The sequence below is a fragment of the Cryptomeria japonica genome, chromosome 3 (genome assembly GCF_030272615.1).
Source record: "Cryptomeria japonica chromosome 3, Sugi_1.0, whole genome shotgun sequence".
Taxonomy (NCBI): domain Eukaryota; kingdom Viridiplantae; phylum Streptophyta; class Pinopsida; order Cupressales; family Cupressaceae; genus Cryptomeria; species Cryptomeria japonica.
Genome location: NC_081407.1, coordinates 890,135,393 through 890,157,955, shown reverse-complemented (window position 1 = coordinate 890,157,955; position 22,563 = coordinate 890,135,393). Strand labels below are relative to the sequence as shown.

Below are 22,563 nucleotides of genomic sequence, written 5' to 3'. Positions count from 1 at the left end.
TTAACTGAGTGGGATTAGAAGAAATAATTATTGGAGGGACTTTAGAAGAATATGGAAATAACTAATTTATTTGATAAATTAATTATTGGACAATAGTGACAAGATTAATTAAATTGGATTTAATTAACACTGAGAAGAATAAGGATAACACAATTAAATCAATTAATTATGTTGACAAGCTTAAATTAATTAAATATTAATTTTAGGTGTCTACAGCTTTCATAAATCACTTTGAAATCAAATGATCATTATATAACCCCCACCAATTTAGCTTCAATTCACACGTGTAAATGACCCATACCAACAGATCTATCCAAATAGAATGAAAATAACTGAAAATTTCACAGTTACAAAGATATCTATATACATTGTTTTGAATTGCATCTTCTAATGAGTGATATACATGCATGCATCTGTGTATATTAGAAATGTCACTAGAATGTGACAATATATGTCCCAATGCTTGCATGCTCTAGTCAAAATCAATGACCAGCAGTAACTCACCTCTAAGTTAGTGAAAATATATTTCAAACATGCATTTGTCTCATTTGTACATGGATCCGATATTATGGATTCATCAAAAGCTCGATGTTCTGCACCAACATCAAATCCTTGCTCCGGAAACTTAACCGTCACTTACGGTTAACGTGGGAGAAGTTCAATCTCGAAAGACAGCATCACATTGTTATACAAGAAGATCTAATCTTCAAACTATTAAATATCATGACAGCATAAAAACTTAATTGTGATATACATATATATTTGATGTAAACTTTGACCTTGAAATGCAGAATAAGTTCCAGACATAATGAATGGAGAGCATTGAACTACAGAGTCTCGGGTTTTGCAGGAAATGACAATTTGGGAACTGTACATTTCCTCTTTCTTAAGGGATATTGAAATTCATCTTGTGGAAACAAGTAGATCATCAATAAATGTTGGCAACCAATCATTTTTTCATCAATGTTTCATCAAGAATTCCAAACACAACATTGTCTGTGGTAGAACCTGCATAGCTTTCCTCCGGAATCTACATTTTGATACCAATTAAAGAGGAAGTAAATACACCAATCCAAAATTTTCCATCATCATCAATAACCACCATTATTTACTGTCCGAACTAACAGGAAAACAGAAGTCTATTTCAACTAAAATAAAATGAAAAAGGCATGTAAAACCTGTTTCTGGCCATCTCATACCTTAGGCATCATTTGCAGTTCCCTATTAGAATTTGAAAATGTTTCTCACAAAACATATGAGAGTCTGAACAAACATGTATATAACCTGCAAAAATAAGCCTAAATTGTAAAATGAATGCATATATACATTACGAACCAAAAGAAACTCCAAATTAATGTCAAAAATCATCTTGTGACTAAGGTCTTATTATCTGTTAACTTGTTCACCTGTTTTAAAATTCAGAATATGCATCAAAAAGTTGAAAAAGTAAATAAATGCCAGTATAAAAAAAGACACACAGGACAATAAAACAATAAAGACTGAATCATTTTACTTATCTCTTTGACAACAGAATCCAAGAAAACACAAACTTCTGGTGTGAGGGTATAGTTGTCTAATATACAAAGCTTATAATTGGTGTAGGAGGGTTGGGAGGTTCAATTTATTCCCAACTTTTTTTCCGAGGTCATAATCTGAAGCAATTTACATAAGGTAAACTGAAAACATTCCTTTGTTATCTCGAGGAGGGTCTCTGGCATAATGGCAATGTTATATAGGATGACAACAAAAAATTACCTGTAACCTTTACTTGCCTGTGTCATGTTGTATAGACTATATACATACATGCATATGATATTTAGAGATGTTAACAAAATTTGGAAAAAAATGGTTCTGCATATGAGTTCATGCAATGTTTGATTTGTACTTGTGCATCATAGTTATGAATCTCCCTGGATCCTCACCTAGACTTCAATGTCCAGATCAGAGGCAACCCCAGCAAAACTGGGGCCCTGACTCACAGAACCACTCAGCACAAACTCATGGGTCTGGAGTGTCGTTTGAGTCATACAGCAGGCCTTGCAAGGCGTGCAGGGTTGGCATCAAGCTAAAAAAATAATTCTACTTTTTAAAAAAGTCAAATAAAATTAAAAAGTTCAAGGAGCTGATAGAGTTCGATTGACAGTGCATTTGTGCCAAGGGGGAGCTGATATAAAGCTTGGATTTGACTTACCAAATTCCAATTTCCAACTTCCAACTCCAACCATCAAGTGAAGGTATCTTATATTACTTCATTTTTTGTCTTGTTCGATCTTCTTTATATTTTTAGTTTTATAAAAATTATTTCCAGTATTTGCATTTCGTACATTGTAAAATTTAAAAGCTTTTACATAAATGACACAAAATAAGTATACATCAAAACCCTAGAGGATTTTTTTGTTTTTCATTGCATTCTTGTTTTCATCTTTCTTACTAATTTATTAATTTGCTAAGGTTTTACCGCATTTATTTTAGCTTTGTTGGTTGTGATTTGTATTATCTTGATAATGTAGCGTTTTCAATTTGTAATGTTTGAATGACCCCTTCTTAGCCAACGTCAGCAGATCAAGATAGATCAGTCTATTAACGAAGTCCTCATAGACTGGTAAGGACAGACAGAGGACATTGGACTGGTGATTTTCTCCTATTTCATAGGGCACTTTAGAGTAAACAATGGTGGATTCAATCGACAGTGTTATTACCTCCAGGTTGCCAGCTAAAAACTACATTAAATCTAAGTATAACACCCTCAAAGGCATACATGAATCTAGTGAGAGAGTGAGTGCTTAAGGAGAGAAAAAAATAATAATGAGGAAGGATCTTTAAAAAGGTTATAAATGTGATTTTTCCAATAAATGGGAATAAAGATTAGAAGGGCAAATATATGAGATACTAAAAGTGGAGGCTTTGGTAAGGGTTTTAAAGGCAAGAGAAAGATTAAAAGATTTTATTAAGACCATAAAAAGTGAATATTCTGAATTTATTTATTTTAAGTGAACTCAATATTAAAACATAAAGTGGGCTCCCACTTGAAAACCCTAATTAGGGTGTAGCTTTTGGAGGCTATTAAAAGGGTTATTTGGAAATCATTTGTTATGTTATTATTGTTATTTCACCTTGCCTCCTTAGAGGAGCTTGCTGGACCAAGTTTGAGATGCTTGTGGAGACGAAAACCTCCATTAGCAAACACACTTGCAGTTGTGAGAGATCAACCAAGAGTGTGCAAGGGAAATCTCATAGCTGGGGTTTCATTGGAGCTTCAAAGATTTTCAGTTTTGAAGAGTTGCTGGTTGAAATCTGAAGTGAGGTGTTTGTGTGCCAGGCCGCCCCCTATTTTGGCTCATTGGTAGCTAGGGAGAGGGTTTCTTATGCATCTTCATCTTGAAGACATCAAGACTTGTCTACGCCAATAATATAATTTAAGTTTGTAGCAGATTTAAGGGGGTTAGAATATATTTACTGAGTTTTCTGAGTCGGCCCCTTGCTTGCTAAGCTGACCCCCTTATTGGACATATTTGGAGCAAGGCAAAGCCATTACCCTTGCTCTTTGGTATTGGTTGTTTAAGTTTTTCACCATTGATAAAGAAGAGGTAGTTTTGTTGACAGTTTTCAAGCTTTTTGAGATTTTGAATCAGATTTCAGAGTGAGGTGGTTGCTAGTTTGCCGATCCCTTTCTTGGCCATATTTGGAGGTAGAGTAGCTATTTTGATGCTATTTAATCTTCGGGACACAAGGTTCTTCCCTTTGCAGCAGTTTGCACAAGTATTTCACCTTACTACATAGGGTTTGAGGATTACAACAGCAAATCAGAAATAAAATCAGACTGAATAAGTTCTCGCAAGTGAAGGGTTTCAAGGGTCAAGCGCCTAGTTACTTGAAGGCACACTTCTACACTCTGGGGTGCCTTAAAAAGACTTTATACTTGGAATTAGATTTGGAATGTGAAGGACAGATTTGTAGCTGCTACAACTCATTTTCTGAGTGACCTGTGTGGCTGCCACCTTCCGAATCAGACCTGCAAACAGCTCTTTCAGTCCATTCTCCTTATCTTATTTGCCTTGTAAAGGGTTATGTTTCATATCCTAGCTTAGAGCTATCAAACGGGTATGTTCCCTTCCAATTGTACTTTCAAACCTTAAGTAGTTAAGATTAAAATCACCAGTAGTTGCAGTCTGATTTCTACATCAGACTTGAAACTTTTGTAATCAGATCTATGATAGCAATGAAATAGTTTAGCTAAGGTTGAGTTATCATATCTCTTGATTGTGAAGTAGAAGTACTTGTTACTATTGTTGTTTATTCATTGAAACACTCTTATAAACACACAAAATCAGTGTATAAGTACTAGACCAAGGTTTAGAGGCAGTTCATAGTGCCACACACTAGGGTGGGACACTACAAAAGACACCACTTGGAAGCATAGAAGGCCAGGGACAAAAAATGGGTTGGTGTTTTGCAAACATTGTCGTATGAAGTCTCTAGGCAGAGGCATTAAACAACTAAAATACTACCTTGTCTGTATTCAAGGAGGTGACGTTTCCACATGGCCAAGCATTCAACCTCACGTTGTGAGAGAGGTGACAACACAGTTGGAGACCTTCATAGACAAGAGGGAACAAAGATTAAGACTAAATCAACAAATTACCGCACTTTCCACTACTCCAAAGCCCGAAAGTGGAAGTGGGTAGAATTATAGTAGCACCAGGCCTAGAATTTGCAAATTGACAAATTCAGTTGCATCATGCACTACTCCTAGTTCCCAACATGAGTTTGAACAAAGACAACTACTCAGCAGCAAGGACCACACTGGCAAATTCTGGTACTTTTGAGAAATTTCTTCAATGCAGCAGGTAGCATTTTAAGCTTTTTTGTCTCGTTTTATTACAATTTTTGTTATTCTTACTTTCCTAGTTTTGTTAAGGGTTTATGGTTTTAAATTTGCTTTATAAATTCTTGTTTTTTGTGTCTTTTAGGTCTCCTCATTGGCAAGCAATTATCAATGTAATTGTTGTAGTTGGTCAAGTGTTCAAAGCCCCTTCTATTCATGATGTTTGCAGCGAATTTTTGCTGGAGAAGGTGGCTGATTTACAATCAATCATTGAGGAGCAATGGAATCTCTGGGTGAAGAAGAAATACACAAGCATATCCAATGGATAGACTGATTGAAAAAATTGGACACTGCTGAATTTTCTAGTCCCTTCTTCAAGTGGCAGTCTTCTTGAAGTCAACTGATGCTTCAAGGAAAATAAAAATGCAGATTACTTATGCAGTTTTTTGGAAGGTATGGTAGAAGTGGCAGTTGAAAATGTAGTGCAAGTAGTCACTGATGATGTAGCACATTATGCTCCTGCAGATAGACTACCAATGGATAGAAACCCCAACATTATTTGTACTCCTTGATCAGCACACTGCATTGATCTAATGTTGGAGGACATTGGCAAACAGTATTGAGTTAGGCCCATGTGGAGCATGAGTGAAACATCTGCAAATGTATTTATAACCATATTTTGGTACACTTTTCAATGAGAGAGTTCATAGAAAACAAGGAATTGGCCTAACCTGGTGTCACTAAATTTAAACCTTTTTCCTCAGCTTGCAGTCTTTGCTACAAGAAAAAGCTTCTTTGAAGTAATTGTCCACAGTTGAATATTGATTATACTGGATACATTAATAAGCTGGTGTTTCATTTATCATATATTTTTGCTTATTTTAATTTATTATATAATTTTGCCTACTTTAATTTATCATACAATCAAAATATAAGCATGGACATTATTAAACTTGTGTTTCTGAAAATTCAATGTCTAAAACTTAATCCTAAACTATGTTTGCAGCGAACTTTTGCTGGAGAAGGTGGCAGATTTACAATCAATCATTGGGGAGCAATGGAATCTCTGGGTGAAGAAGAAATACACAAGCATATCCAATGGATAGACTGATTGAAAAAATTGGACACTGCTGAATTTTCTAGTCCCTTCTTCAAGTTGCAGTCTTCTTGAAGTCAACTGATGCTTCAAGGAAAATAAAAATGCAGATTACTGAGAAAAGGCAAAAGGATGTTTGAGAAAATAAAAAGTCTACAATTCTGGATGAACAATGTTAGCTACCAAGCATACTCATAGAAGCATGTGAAACCACCCGTGTAGTAACAAGACTTGACACAATTTAAAATAGAGATAGTACAAACTTCAAAAGAAATAATGTAGCCCACTTCGCTGAAAAACTCTAATAAGCTACAACACCACCATCCAGATAATTACACTACTTAGACTGAAAAAACCAAAAAGATAAAGAAAAGAAAGAACTTTATTAAAACGATAAAACCCAACTAGTAGGTTTCCAACCAATTCCTAGTGGAAAATCTAGATGTATATAGATTCTCAGGATTAATTACAAACAATCAAAAAGAAAGAGGTGAGAGAAAAGCTGTAAAACTAGTTGTGGAAGGCAAATAGTCATCCTCCATTATCAATCTTGGAGCTCTTCCATCTTCACACAAAGTACACAAATTGATAGCTTTTGTTCCCATTGTCACACTTAGTTCAAGTCTCTACAATTTGAATTATATTTGTTTTGATTACCTGCTTGTTTTCATTTAAAGTGCCTTGGTATCAAGAATTGTAATCTCAATAATGGTGTTTAATCAGGTGTAGTGATTATTGTTATTAATGTCATTGGTCCTTCTATATGGGGTGTTGCGTGGCAGAATTTAAAGTCATTTCAGTCGGAATAGATGTGTAATAAATGCATTTACTATAATCTTGGCAAATTCTCTTGGGTACAGTTAAGAGAGTTTTAAGGAGGCTGGTTTATGGCACACAAGTTCCAAGTTCCTAGTAAATGGAAAGGTTAACATAAAGGATGTGCAAGAATGGAGAACAATTTTCCTGGTTAGAATATGAAAAGAGAGTTTGATGGGTTTAGAAGTAAGAGTTACAAAAAGTCATTTACTCAAGTTGTGCACTCAAACAAACCTACAGTGCTATCAGAGTGCATATTTCCCTGCTCGAAGCTACAATGATAAGCTACAATGGTTTGAAAGATCCTCTCAAGCTAAGCATAGGAATCCTTAATAAGAATCAAAGTCATCCTTACAAACTTTTCTCCAACACCCACCCTTAACATCAATTCAATGAAGTGTGATTCAATCCTCTCATAAGACTTTTCAAACACAATGAAGGCCATACAAACATTGTGTCAACTTCTTTGACCTCAAGGCAAACACTCGCAACTAGTGATCAAATTATCCAAAATGTGCAAAGTCCAATTTGAGTTCAAGAAACCAATTTGGGGAGTAGTTTGCTAAGTCTAGAAGGCCAAATCTTAGCAACGATTTTATATAATACTGCAGTTTATACTCTATCACTGTCTCAAATCACTTAGAAGAGATATTAATCTGCAGTTTATACTCTATCACTGTTGTAATCAAAACTCAACTCAGATTTGAATCAGCAAGAATGAAAAGAAACAATTTGAAACTATGATTTACTCTCACCACTGGATCTGCAGCACATACACATGAAGATTTATGCCACTCTTACGTATGTCATCATCATTTTGTTTTAGATCTTCCAAAATACAATCCTTTCTATAGCATGTCACTGCCTTACAAATATCTTCAGAATTCATTTTCTCCAACGTATTAGACAGTAATTACAACCCAGTCACAACACAAACTGCCCACTCAATCACTTCATATAAAAAACATCCAGCATAGAGATAGTTAAAAAGGAGTTATATGGTTAGCCAAACTACTCATGTTAGTTATAACCAAATCCAAACTGCCAAACTGCCTTGTCTTCTATTCCGTCTAAAGACTTAAAGCTTTAATGCATTAAAGTATGATACACACTCGATGATATTCAATAAAGTTTATTCCACACCAATAATACTATGTTACTCTAACATTGATGGCAAAGATTATAACAAAGATTAGTTGTGACTCATTTACAACTAACATATAGTTATAGCTGCCAGCAACCGATTCCAAGAGAGATAAGAATATGTTGAAACTTATTCTTCAAACTACTAATATTATTATCAACAGAAGAATGATTATCACGTGCATGAAGAAGACATAAATATCTGAGTGCAATCTTCATAGAAATGATGCATACTACATAGAAATGACAGAGATGCAGAAATACCACACACAGGTAATAGTAAAGATGCAGAAGATTAGTACGAGTTGCTGCAATATATGAAGTTGTGAACTGATAATATCATTCAGAAGAAATATTTGTGTATGTGTATAATGATCTGAAGACTGATACTGTGCTTGCAGGGTGATATAAATGACAAACACGCCAACAGATACTTCAGCATCCAGCTTTGCAATTGCTTGAGGGCAAGCAATCCCAAGAAGGGAGGACTGTAATGTCCCCTCTTTCCTAGACAATCACTGAGATGGTGAAATTTGCCTATTATACATCTCCGTAGGCAAATCCAGTGGATAGGAAATGTTATTCCTGGCATGGGAGGACTTTACACGCTAGAGATTGGCTTTTGGATGCTTATTTAATGAGCAAATAATGTTTTTTTTTTGAATGAGCAAATAATTTTATTTTATGGCTAAGTCACTTTTTGCTAAAAATAGCAAAATATCATTAAAGTGACTATTTATGGCAAGTTATGAAAATCCTATAGTAACTTTATAATTTTCAGTTATTAAGTTATGAAAATCAAGTCGTTACCACTCAGGAAGGGTTTGGGAAATTGTCCAAACACCTTGATCAGCATTTACCAGCAGTGACTTGTGATTCTACCAGACATTAGGGGTCAATTGTGATTCAGATTGTTTGTTCATGGAGGAAATTGAGGAAATTAAGTCAAATTCAATAATCTTGCCTAGAGGTCAAGCGTGGGACTTAGCATTTCTATTGTTTATCTCAACATTTGTTTTTAGTAATTATTGTGGCTGCAAAGAAAGTCGGTTGGAGCCACTATTGTCAGTCGGATGCTCTTATATTGTGATCTCCATTGAATTCATCAATAAAAATCCTTCTCTAGTTGAGCGTTGGACTCAGGGTGTGCAAATCTTTGTTCTTGGTGATTCAATTCCTATAATTTTGAATAATTGTATTTGTTCTTCTTAAAAATCAGAACTCGGAAATTTATATCAGTCAATTATATTTTTTTTAACCAATTGGGTTCAAAGGTACTATTTATTGGCAAATGTTTCATGATAAAACCTTGTTCAATCATTGGCATCAAAAACTCAAATTAAAACAATTGAAAACCATCCCAAAATCTCAATCAGCAGTCATCATAAAATCAAAAAATTGGATCAGATTTGGGTGGGGATCTTTCAATGGTATCAGAACCATGATCTTGCTAGCTTGAGGGTACTTTGATCATTTCTATGTATCCTAGAAGGACTGGACCATACAAATATTACACTTGCAGGAGAGCACAAGTGGAATTAAATTTTGATACGGGTGATATGCAGGATGGTAATAGGAGTCCTCATTAAAGGGAGAGAGAGAATCAACACGAAGATCCTGATCGGGAGTTATTTAGAACTCTCGTTAATACACAGCCACAGATTGCACAGGCATTAGAGCAGATAAGTGGAGCCCTTGATAGATTGGATATGGAATGGCCTAGGGATAGGCGTGGTAGACATGACAGGCGTGATGGGCATGATAGGGTTGATAGGTCTGTATCAGTTGCAGTGAGCCATGGGGCGGTAAAGCTCCATCATCGTTGGATAGTGCTTTTGGCTCCCCTCCACATGATAGGACATGTACACAGACAATTGATAGACCTATGCAGCCACATTTTCCGCCTGGAGGAGCCACCACCAGTTGACCCACTTGAGGGCATGGAGTTCTAGGATGATGTTATGGCAGCTAATGATGAGTGGACACGCCTTCCAAAGCATGTTAGAGATGCTTTTCCTCTACATTAGTATTGCTTACAACGTAGAGACAATATGAGGAACAGTGGTGATAGATGGCCTAGGCAGCAACATAATGGTGACCTAAAACGAGCTACTAGCAAGCTCACTTTATCTTCCTTTGATGGTAGCGAGAGAATCAGTGCATGAGCCTAGGTGCACAAGCTTGACATCTACCTTTCACTTAAGCCAATGCTTGAGGATGAGGCTATTTAGTCTACAGTATTACATTTAGATGGTGTGACTTATGACTGGTGGCATCATGGTTTGGTTACCCAAAACCATGGACTCATTCATTCTTACAAGCAGTTCACTGAGCAGTTGATAGCCAAATTTGACAGTAAGGATGTTGAGTTATACTACAAAGATCTAGCAATACTGCGACAAACTGGACATGTTGAAACTTATATTAATGAGTTTTAACGTATTGCTATTATGATTCCAGAGATGCCTGATAGACGTGCGGTGATGTTGTTCATTGAGGGTTTACATGACAGGTTATGAGGTTTGGTCAAAGCTCTTAAGCCTAGGACTTTATATGAGGCTATTCAGACTACCTTAGACCTTGATACTTCACCACCTCCCACTTCTTATTGGCAAAATAAGAAGTTTCTTAGGAACTCCAAGCCTTTTCAAAGGTCTTCTACACAGCACAAGACTCCACCACCTCCTCTCAAGATGGATCAGGAAACACATAATGAGTTGAAGAGGAAAAAGCTATGCTTCTCGCGTAAGGAGCCTTGCGAGCCTGGAAACCGATGCCTTGGGAAAGGCAAGATGCATCTCGTTGAAGTTATGTCAGATGTGGATGATGAGCATATACATTATACAGGTTTTGAGGGCAACAATGGTGAGGATGAGCAGGAGGCTCCACAAGTGGAGCTTGGAGAGAATGATGCCTTGGATACATCTCATCCTACCATTGCCACTCTTTCAGGAGTCCCTAGATACCACCCCTTTCGCCTAAAGGGAGTAATTAAGGGACAACGTGTGACTTGCCTTGTTGACAGTAGTGCCACACAATTTTATTGATGAGGGATTAGTTGTTAGGCGTGAATTGCAGGCAAAGGATTTTCTTGGTTTCAGTGTGTGACAGTAACAGATGCATTCTCCATGAGGTGCACCTGGAGAGTCCCGCAGCTTAGCATACAAATGGGAGATTACACCTTGACTGATGACTTCTATGTTATAGGTCTTGGTGAAATTGATACAGTGTTGGGTATCCACTAGTTGCAATCACTTGGCAGGTACATTCAGGATTTCAAAAGGATGGAATTACAGTTCATGGCTGACGGTAAGAAGGTTGTGCTAAAGGCTCTTTTTTTATGGTGGGCCTATGGTGGTTTCAGCACGTAGGATGGAGTCTATCTTTAGACATGGAGATGTTGCTTAGGCGGCACAATGTTTCATTTCGTCCAAGTCACCTGATGAGCAGCTTTTTCATATTGATGTTCAAACAGTGTTGGACAAACATGGAGTTGTATTTGGTGATATTCCTCCTGGTAGACCTACTAACCATGGGTTTGAGCATGTGATTGAACTTGAGGAGGGCGCCAAGCTCATCATCACTACTCCCTATCGTCATCCTAAGAAATTTAAGGATGGGATAGAGAAGGCTATTCGTGAGCTACTAGATATGGGGCATATTCACCCTAGTTCTAGCCCCTTTGCTTTTTTTGTGGTGTTGGTGAAGAAGGGTGGTACTGTGCGTGCTTTAAATAAGAAAAACATCAAAAATAGGTATCCTATTCCGCGCATAGATGAGTTGTTGGATGAACTTCATGGGGCAGTGTACTTCTCAAAGATTACCATTAGATACATGTTCGTGATGAGGACATACATAAGACAGCATTTCGTTGTCATTACAGGCACTATGAATTCTTGGTGATACCATTTGGCCTTAATAACGTGCCTGCAACTTTCCAGTCATGCATGAACCATATACTCAATAAGCAGCTACGTAAGGATGTGCTTGTGTTCTTCGATGACATTATAATATACAGCAGGATTTGGGAGGAACACATGAGGCATCTGGATGAGGTACTTGGTATTATAAAGGCACAGTCTCTATTTGCCAAGATGTCCAAATGTGAGTTTGGACTTACAGAGATCTTGTACTTGGGGCATGTGATTGGAGTTGATGGGGTTAAGGTACATCAGGAAAAGATTCAAGCGATTCTTGATTGGCCCACACCTAGGAACATTATTGACTTGCAGAGTTTCCTAGGCTTATGTGGATATTACAGGAGGTTCGTGAAGGGATATTCACAGCTGACAACTCCTTTGACAGATCTCACACAGAAGGGCGCATTCAAATGGACAGATGAGGCACAGATTGTATTCGATAGGCTCAAGTAGGTCATGAGCACTTGTCCAGTTCTAGCTCTTCCACATTTCTCTCAACCCTTTGTTTTAGAGTGTGATGAATCAAGAGAGGGTATAGGTGTGGTTCTTATGCAGAATCGCCATCTCATTGCTTATGAGAGTAGGAAGTTGAAAGATAATGAGAGATTATATTCCACCTATTACAAGGAGATGCTCGCCATTATGCATGCTTTGGTGAAGTTTCATCAGTCCTTGGTAGGTGGGAAGTTTGTGGTGAGGACCAACCACAAAAGTTTGAAATATTTCCTTGAGCTAAGAGAGCTCAATGAGCGCCAGCAGAAATGGGTCAGCAAGATACAAGCATATGATTTTGACATCGAGCATGTCAACGAGAAGAAGAATGTTGTAGCAGGCGCACTTTCTAGGAGACCTACAGTTTCTACCCTTTGTTCCATGAGTGAGATTTCAGCAGATTGGAAGTCTCAACTTTTAGTTGAGTATTCCAAGGATCAGTTTGCATGCAAGATTATGGATGGTCAAATTTAGGATGATAGATATACGGTGCTTGATGATGTTATCTATTATAAGAACAAGGTTTATTTGGTACTCTTGTGCGTATTGCACACACACCCCGTCAGTTGACAAGGGACCCCCCCCTAAATTGTCTGCCTGTGCGGGAGAAATAAGACCAAGTCTTGTGAAATTCGCCAGTAATGGGTAATTTGCAAAGTTTTTTTTAAAGGTTTGCAAAACACCTAAAAGGTCCGAAATTGGCAAAAGGCCTAAAAGGTCCGAAATTGGCAAAATGCCTCAAAGGGCCGAAATTTGGACCTTTAAGTGAAAATGTGAGAAAAAGGTAAAGTTGGCAAAATGCCCCAAAGGGCCGAAATTTGGAACTTTGAGTGAAAATGTGAGAAAAAGGTAAAGTTGGCAAAATGCCTCAAAGGGCCAAAATTTGGACCTTTAAGTGAAAATGTGAGAAAAAGGTAAAGTTGGCAAAATGCCCCAAAGGGCTGAAATTCGGACCTTTAAGTGAAAATGTGAGAAAAAAGTAAAGTTGGCAAAATGCCCCAAAGGGCCGAAATTCGGACCTTTAAGTGAAAATGTCAAAGTTTTTAAAGTTTGCAAAAGTGCCCAAAATCCCAAAATTCACCATTAAGGGGTGAAAATGTCAAAGTTTTTAAAACTTTTCAAACGCCCCTCTTGCCCAAAATTGCCAGGAACAACTAAATTCGCGGAAGGAGTAAAACCGTTAAAACTTGGGAAATTTTCAAATGACCCTCCAGGCGTTAAATTTTAATATTTGTTAAATTAAATTAATTAATTTTTCAAATTGATTTATTGAAATGAAATTGATCGTTCGCAAGTCGCAGGACGTCATTAGAGAACCAGGAGAAAGACCTGAAACGCAAATCGAAGAAGGATAGCAATCAAGGCCAGGCGCTGAAGACTGGAAAAGAAAAAAGGTGTGGGAACGCACTGCAGGAGCGCGAGAGCAACCAAACATTGGGAACCGTGCCACTGAATAAAGATGAAGTCCACCACCGGGACCAAAGACCAAAGAACACTCTGAATGCTGCAAGTTTATGCCTTCTCGAGAAAAAGCACACAATTGGATTTAATTCCAGGAATTCAATTTCTAAAAAGCTGAAATTGTTTTATTGTAAAACTGCTTGTAGGCCCCACTCAGATATTTTGAAAGAAAGGGGAAACAAGTCAGTTGTGGACAGTTATGTCCAACTACCGGATAGACTCAAATTGAAGCCAAATAGTGGCAGGTAGTTGAAATTGTGGTTGAATGGATGAGTGAGAATTTAATGGGCATGGGTTAAGGCTGCTAGTTTCTGGAAGGCAGATCAAGACCCTTGGATGCAGTCCATCCTAGCCTTCGATTCAATATTGTAAATTCTATAAAAGGCAGAGGCCTTTCTTTTGTAAAGGGTTAGATAGTTAGAGATTTTTGTTAAATAGTTAGACTTTGGTGAGAGAGTTAGATTTTAGAGTTAGAATAGGTTAGATTTTAAGCAGTAGCATATAGATGTTGCAGAAATTGTTGTAATAGGCAGCTGAAATCAATATATAGACATTGATTTGGTGTTTATTGTCTTGTTTTCATCCTGTTTGCATGGTTTCTCTCAGCATTTTAGATAGATCTTTCCATTTTGGGTGTGCAGGTATTTGATAGATTCAGGCTCATACCATTGAGGATATACTGATTGTGTATCCTTTTGTATGGTTAACCTGAGCCTTTAATTGTGCTTAGTTCAATTGCAGGTGTCCGTCTAAGCTGCGCCAGAATTGGGTGCTTAGCCGTGCGTTTGCAATCTGAAAATCTTCCAAGTCCCCTAGAAGATTGCACCGTTCCTGCAAGGTTGTGAGCTATTCTAGCCAAGCAGGGATTGGTTATGTTGAATCCGTCCACCCGCATACCCGTGTTGTTAGTTTTAGATCTCCTAACCCTTTATTTTTGCTCTTTATTACGTATTTCGAGAATCACAGCAGACCAGCTTGTTGCAAATCATAAGTCCCCTTGTGCTCCTAGCAAATCACATCGACCACTGAGTAATCCCGCAGTCAAGACCTGACAATCAAAACCTTGAGGTCGTCCTCTTTGATCAAACAAAAAAAACAGCATTAGGGATTTCCTTATCTCAAGAGAGGATAGGATACTCAGCGAGTACATTCTATTCTGCGTTGGTCGGATGGAGTCTGCAGCGATGCGACTTTAGACACGTCAACAGAATTGGCGCTAGGAGGGGGGCTGGTATGATGAATGTCTAAACAGCTAAATCCAGATCATATCAGTCTATATTTTCGAGGAATAACTTTATAGCTTTTACCCTCCGCACGCAACAAAATTGGGGAGGGCACCTTAACAATTCCTTGCAGCAAGTTGAGTCTAATCGACCTTTTAATTGCTATATTTGGGATATGCAAGATCCCTGTTAAACCAGAAAAGCCAAAAAAAATCAGAAAATACCAAAAATATTTCTGAGTCAGTCGCTTCATTAAGGCTGTTTGCAGTCCAAATTTTTTCAGATCCAGCAGAGGTTGAGTCTGCAGCTATATCCCAAGCGGTTGTTCGAATTTGCATCTACAGCTCACTGCAGGATTCATGACACCACAACGCACGATGAACTGAATTGCTTGACATTTTTGTCAAGGGTCGAGCTCGCATTGCAGGGGCAGATATTCTTTTGGGATATCCCCAAACCGGAGAAGTTAGCACAGCCGGATATTCCCAGTCCTCTGTCCAGCATCGATGAGTTTACACGTTTTAAGAATTTCATTGAGAACCAGTTTGGTCTCGAAGAGGAGTTATGCTTAGAGAACGTGCTGTCACCTTGGTGGTGCAGAATTCACCGCACCCCACATTCAGAGTTCACCTGCTTGCTATGCATGGAGCCAGTCAATTAAGTTAAAGCTCAATTTGGACTGTCAAAAGAACCAGAGGAGAGTATCAGCGGCAAAGTGTGGAGTGCCTACCTTGCTGCAGACGAGTATAGAAGATCGCAAAATCAATACAGCACCACACCTTCTGACGATGTTAAGTTGGGGCTATCAAGTGCTGAGCAAGATGAACCAGTCAATCAGACCAAGGTAGCAAATGAATTTATTATCCCTGCAACTAATGAGGACAGTGTTCAAGAGGACGATCAAGGGAGCTTTGTGGATCAGCCACAAGTTGAAGAGCAGTTTGCAGCAGCCCCACCAATGGACAATGCAGTCCAAGAGTCCGTCGAGGATGTTTTTGAGGGCCAATTAATCGAACAATCCCTGCTGTTTAAAGACGGGTTGGCAGAGGTGCCTACGGTTGCATTGTTCACACAATATGAAGATGCACCGGCAGATGATGCACCCCTCTTTCTTGAGTTCGAGTTCGGTTTTGAGATCAACTGTCAACCTGGGCCACCCGATGAAAAATCTGATGCTGATTTGCACACTCTGAATGCTGATAAGATGCTACACCACCAATGGCGACCTCCTGATACAGCTATTGAAGCCTTCCCACCGCACAACCCACCGTACAAAACTCTGCATGACTCAAAAACCTGCCAGGTTGTTTCTTTCCCTCCTACTGTTAATTCTGAAAATTTTCCGTTTAATTTTGAATATTCTGGAAAAACAACCTGTAAATGGATTAACCATGAACCTAATGAACTTCCCCAACTAATAATTTTGCCCACTTTCCTGGTTAAATTCGAGAGTGGCCAACTGAAAATTTTCTTTTCAGAATATAAAGACAAACAAGCCAAACTGAGAACTATTCCCACTGCCCTGTTATTGCTGCATATACTGAAAAATCAACCTGGGTCAGGAACGCATGTATGCAGCCTGCATTTTGTACAGTCAGTTTCTCCTTGTACATAGTTTAGGTTTTTGTTTTCTGTTTTTGTTTGTTTTCTGTTCTTTTAGCTTAGATTTCATGTTTTCTGCTTTAGTTTAGTTTGCTTTCCGTAGTGTAGGTGTCCTTTCGGAAGGGGTTGTCTCCCTGCCAGTTTTTGGAAGGGTTTGTTTGCTTTTCCCAACACTGGTGTACGAAGTCGGAAAAAAATTTCCAGCTCATTTCTTGGATGCCAACTTTGGTAGAGCACCTAATTGACGGTTGCCCCTGTAGTCAGTCCATTTTGGTTTAAGGCTTAGTCGGTCTAAAAATTTAGTTGCTTACTGCGTCTTGTCGCCAACGTTGTGATCACTGCACTTTAAAACGCTTAAGTCTGTCGTTTTATCAAAGAGAGGTCACTGCAAGTGAAAAATTCTGAAGCTCTGCTTCAGCGACCACTGTAACGCTCAATCCCACGTAGGCTTCACTGCTTACCAGCCAAGGTGAAAAGGTGAAAAGTAAAGGAAAAATCAAAAGAAAAGAAATTGAAAAGCAAAGAAATATCAAGTTGCTTGGCTTTGGGAATACAAACACCTCTGTCGGTATTGAAAAGAGAATTTATCGGAAACAGAGCAATCTCTGTGAGCTTACAGGCGATAACTCCGTCAGGGCTATAGACGCTTGCTCCATATACAATCAATTTGGTCATGATTAATTCAAGCTCATCCATGGCAATACTTGGCAAGGCATCAAGCTGCAATTCTATCACGTCCAACTCCTTGGTGCATGCTTCGAAAACTTCGCTTGCAGTCCCTATAGATGATTCATGAAGATCATGAATGAAAGGATTTCATTCAACTGACTTTCCTTGATAGACTCTAACCCCTAAAAATAGGTGGTCTTCACTTTCTTTTTCAATTCTTCTAAGTTCAAACCATCATCTTCACTCATTTCCTGGCCTAACAATTCTTCTAAGGATGCAAGGATCTTTGATTGTATTCCCTTGATGGATCCTTCTATCTTTTCACATTATCCTTTCACTCTATCAAGTGTTGCCTTCGTAATCATTAAGGAACTATAGCAACGATGGAAATCATAGATATTTCCTTCCTCAATTACACCTTCTTGTATCAATGTTTGCATAGGAATCCCTTTCAACACCTTGAGATGAGGCATTGTCTTATCTTGTACCATTGGAAAGTCTTCCCACTAGTTCTCCATACTTTGGAATCTCCCTTCAAACAATACTATTTCATCATATATTTGAATGAATCCCTATAGAAACTCTTCTGCTTGCCATGAGATATTTTCCATCCCCTTCCTCACATCTTGATTTGTACTCATGGTTTCAAGGCATCCACTTCCTCACTTCTTGATTTGTACTCCTCATGGCTTCAAGGCTCTTCAAACGACTCCTGCAGAATGGTAATAGGTGGAACAAATGTATCATCCTCTTGTCTCACTGGTTTCATTAACCATTGTATGAATTCCTTCAATCTCATATTTTTTGCTTCCAAATTATCTTTCTTCTCTTTTATTTTGTTGAGTCTTTGTTGGATTGTCATGACGAAATCATGCAACTCTTGGAATTCTTGCTCTTTTGCATGCAATTGCAAGTGTGGATAGCAATCGTACACATTGAGTTGACCTCTCTTAAGTCCTACTTCGCCTTTACATATCAACCCCTTATATCTTATGTTCCTGGCCAACACGTATACCACATAAGAACTCATGTAGAATGTTCTTGTCCTTTCTAAGTTCCTCAACCACACATCTAGGTTGTCGCTAATCAGCTTAGCCCAATTTATCATCTTCAAACCTAAAGAAATCTCTTATATATAGTAAAAAATCCACATTTCAAACACTGCTCCTTGTGGGCTCCCCATGATTCTGTTTAGCATCAGCACCATATCGCTATACTCATCCTTGAAGTCAATGCACATGAGTTTCTTTGGAAGCTTGGATTGTGGTCTTTTCGGTCTGCTCATCCAATCTAAGGTAACAAAGCCCATACGCCAAGTGCCTTTTCAAATATTGCCATTGATTCTTGCTTTATTATGTTCACCATCCCATCATAATGAGGAATACCAATGGTCTCCCTGATTGCTTCTTTTGAGAGGAATGCAAGAACTACTCCATTAGGTGCCCTTATCGTCCTTGTTTGAGGGTCAAAATGTCTTGCACATTTGACCAGTAACTCGTTGCATTGAACTGCTGGCAGGAAACTAGTGGCTTGGTAGATTCCATTCTTGACCATGTTGTTTGCCAATGTGGATGGCATTTGATCTCAAGTGCCAAACATCCTCCTCTTGAGCTTGACTAGATCCAATTGTTCCAAGTTGTTGACTTTCCTCCATCTTGACGCCCTGCTTTGAACAAAATCAAAAAATGATCCAGATAAATCATGGACCTAGCCCTGAAACATTTCATCCTATGTATAAAGCCATGAAAATAGCTAAACCTTAATCAATAAAATTTGAAATACAATCCTGAAATCGCATATCATTGTAAAACTTCAACAAAAAGCAATCTTCAACACAGAGAATGAAACATCCAATTACTCATTTCAAACCAAAGTTCCCAAACTCGGACTCGGCTCTGACTCGGCAAGGCTGACTCGGCTCAAACTCGGAAATGACTCAGCAACGACTCGGCAAAATAAGAAAACCCTTGAAATTTAGAGATTTTTAACGATTTAAAACTTGTTTCATACACCCATTATTGAATTAAGCTTAAAGACACTATAACATCATCAAATAGAAGCTAATTTGATCACATACATAAACATACATCCATCACATGCGTAGAAATGTAAATTGTAGCTGAAGGAATTAGAAAACATAGATATATAAAGTTATATATGTTGTCCAATGTATATAAAATCCATCACTTCAAATGTTTCCAAACATATATGTAACTGTAAAGTGTAAACAAAAACAAGTCTATGGCTCAGGCTCAAGCTCTGGCTCTGGCTCGTCTATCTGCCTCCTAGAAAGGCATCTACGGTAGGTCCTGGATGACTGAGTAGCCATAGTCTCTGCCTGTGATGTGCCAGTCTGAGTAGCCATAGGTGTTGTGCCTGATCGTGCTCTATCCTCCTCCTCTGCCATAGCCACAGCCTCAGCCTCTCTGTCTACTTGGCCAATCCCTTTTAGGGTTATAAGAAAGGGAAATGGCAAAAAAAATCATTAAAAAATGTTATGTTTTTTTTGTTTTTTTGACTGCACTTTTTTAAGTGACATCGGCCAGGTCACGACCCTCAGACTCGGCGAGTCAAGCAAGTCACACCCCCTGACCCGTCCGAGCCCGGGTCAGGGTCACCCGGCCCGCTGACTCTCGTGACTCGCCGCGAGTCACGGAACTCTGTTTCAAACTATCTCAACCAACTAGGGTTTGTGAACTTATGGGATATAATAAATATCTAAACTCAAAACAGATGAGGTCAATGCACATGCCAATTTGATATCTATTTGAGAAACTATGTGCATCTAAACAGTGACTTCTTATGTCTGACACTCAGCAAGGTTTTGGAATTATGCTCACCTGGAAATGACAAAAGCATCATTATTTAGAGCTTCTTTTAATTTTGACCAGCACAAACAGCCAGTCCAAGTAGCCAAGTAGTTGTTCAATCTGTAGCACCATGTTGTTTGTTCATCTCAGATACCACGAGATAACTTTTTGCAGGCGACGATCTGGAACCAAACCCTTTGCTCTCATCTCATCCAGCAGTGATAAAGCATAAACCAGTTTGTTTTCCTTAAAGAAAGCGTCAATTAGAACAGTATAGGTAACAACATCTGGAGTAATGCCAACTGTTTTCACATTTTCAAAAAGCCACATAGCCTTATCCATTTCACCAGATTTGCAATATGCGTCAATAAAATCAGTATATGTGCACACATTAGGGGTCACGCCTTCACGAACCATTTTAATCATCAGTGCATTTGCATCAGGAAGATTACCTGCCTTACAAAGACCATCAATCATTGCATTGTATATCACTACATCAGGTTTCAAATTCCTTTTCTCCATTTCGTTGAATATTTCCCATGCCTTGTCCAACTTTTCTGTCTTACAGAATGCAGAAACCAGGATAGTATATGTCACCACATCGGGATGATAGCTTCTGTTTTCCATCTCTGTCAGAAGTGCACATGCTTCACTTACCCTATCACACAAACATAAACCAGCAACCAGACAACTGTAAGTCACAACATCTGGTAAGCAGCCTCTTGTTACCATCTCTTCGAATAACACTCTAGCCTTGTCCACCTGAAGCTTTTTGCATAGACAATATATCAAAGAACTATAAGTGAATACATCTGGCTCCAAACCCTTACTGAACATTTTATTTAAACACTCATGAACCATGTCCATCCTGCCATCTTTGCACAGTCCACCGATAACTGTATTAAATGCAGATTTATCTGGAGAAGGTCCAAACTTAATCATTTGTACAAATAGATTGCATGCCTCATTCGTTTTACCAGCCCTGAAAAAGCCATTAATCAAGCTAGTACAGATGTAGATTTGGGGAAAATAACCAGATTGTAACATTTTAGCTACAAATCCGAGAGCTTCATGTAATCTACCGATTTTGGAAAGACCATGAATTATGGTACCATACGTAATAATATCTGGAGAACAATTAGCCTGACTCATTTTAGCTACTAATCTAATAGCCTCATCTACTCTGCATACAATGCAGTAACCCTCAATTAGGGCATTGTATGTAATAAGATTAGGAGCAAAACCATCTTGTATCATTTCAGCTAGTAATTCAAGAGCCTCATTAACTCTTCCTTTCTTACAGAGACCATCAAGCAGGGTGGTATATATTACAATGTTCGGAAAACAAAGCGCATACCTCATTTTAGCTAATAATCCGAGAGCTTCGTATACTCTAGCCACCATGCAGAGACCATTAATTAGGGTACTATATATAATAGTGTCCAGAGAAATGCCATCTTGTATCATTTTACCAACTAAAACAAGGGCTTCATCTACTCTACCTTCCTTGCATAGACCATTTATAAGGGTGCTATAAGTAAGACGATCCGGATAGCAATTAGCAGGACTCATTTCCCAGAAAAACTCAAATGCTTCATCAATTTGACCCCCCACACACAAAGATTGTATCACCTCTGTGTAGATTATGCTATCTGGATCAACACCCATCTCTTTCATTTCCTCAAGAAGCAAAATAATTCTAGAGAAATCACCCACACGACCAAGACCACCTAAAAGCACGCTGAATGATTTCACGTTGAGAGGAAGCCCTTGTCCTTTCGCTAAGTGAAAAAGGTCCCAGGCCTTGTCTGTGTGGCCAAATTTACAGAGGGCATCAATGACTTGGGTAAATTGTATAACGTTGGCTGTCTGCGTCGTACGAAATACAACGCCCTGTGTTTGTCTGTCTTGCAATGAGTCGAACTTGTTTAAGAAATGAGCAGAGGTTAAAAAGGAGCGGGCATTGAATATGAATAAGGTGTGCGTTTTTGCAACCTGTTTGAACAAGATCTGTAACTTTCTGTGCACCATGCTGATGAAATAATGTCTTTGTAGTTGTACTTGTCCTCTGAAGAAGAATGATGCTGTGCGAATAGGTATTACAGCAGAACAGGTGATGAACACGAATTTAAATCTTTTCCTGCCAACGATTTTTTTTGGGTGCCCGATCTCCCCACTTTAGCTGCAGCAATTGAATTAACTCGATTGAACGTGAACCATTAAAGTAAAAATAGTCTTTAATAATTCTGAATGTTTTTTTCTGGTTTCTAAGGATGAAAATTTGACACCAATGTTTTCGGTTTATTTTTTATTAGAATATTTTAAATGTAGTAAGTGCATAAGTGGATATTTTCATATGAATTTGGTTCTTTTATATTAGAATGTTTTAAATGTAGTAAGTGCATAAATGGATATTTTTAAGTGAATTTGGTTCGTAATATTTCTATATTTCAATATCATCATTATTTATCTAAAAATAATTTTCTTTATCTTTAAATATTTTATT

At 38.2% G+C, this 22,563-nt stretch overlaps 1 protein-coding gene across 1 annotated transcript; it reads right to left on the bottom strand.

Annotated features, from left to right (window-relative positions):
• Positions 1-248: 248 nt before the first annotated feature.
• LOC131059755 (pentatricopeptide repeat-containing protein At1g63330) lies at positions 249-22,295 on the bottom strand. The gene is made up of 3 exons (XM_057992790.2): positions 20,088-22,295; positions 1,200-1,284; positions 249-1,030 (listed from the first exon to the last, which is right to left on the bottom strand). The coding sequence occupies exon 1, from the start codon at positions 22,086-22,088 to the stop codon at positions 20,199-20,201; it is 1,890 nt and encodes a 629-aa protein (XP_057848773.2). The 5' UTR covers positions 22,089-22,295; the 3' UTR covers positions 249-1,030; positions 1,200-1,284; positions 20,088-20,198.
• Between the last annotated feature and the right edge of the window lie 268 nt (positions 22,296-22,563).

What these genes read in the sequence shown, in the direction of transcription:
- LOC131059755 (XM_057992790.2), bottom strand. Translation starts at nt 22,088, where the DNA reads ATGGTGCACAGAAAGTTACAGATCTTGTTCAAACAGGTTGCAAAAACG.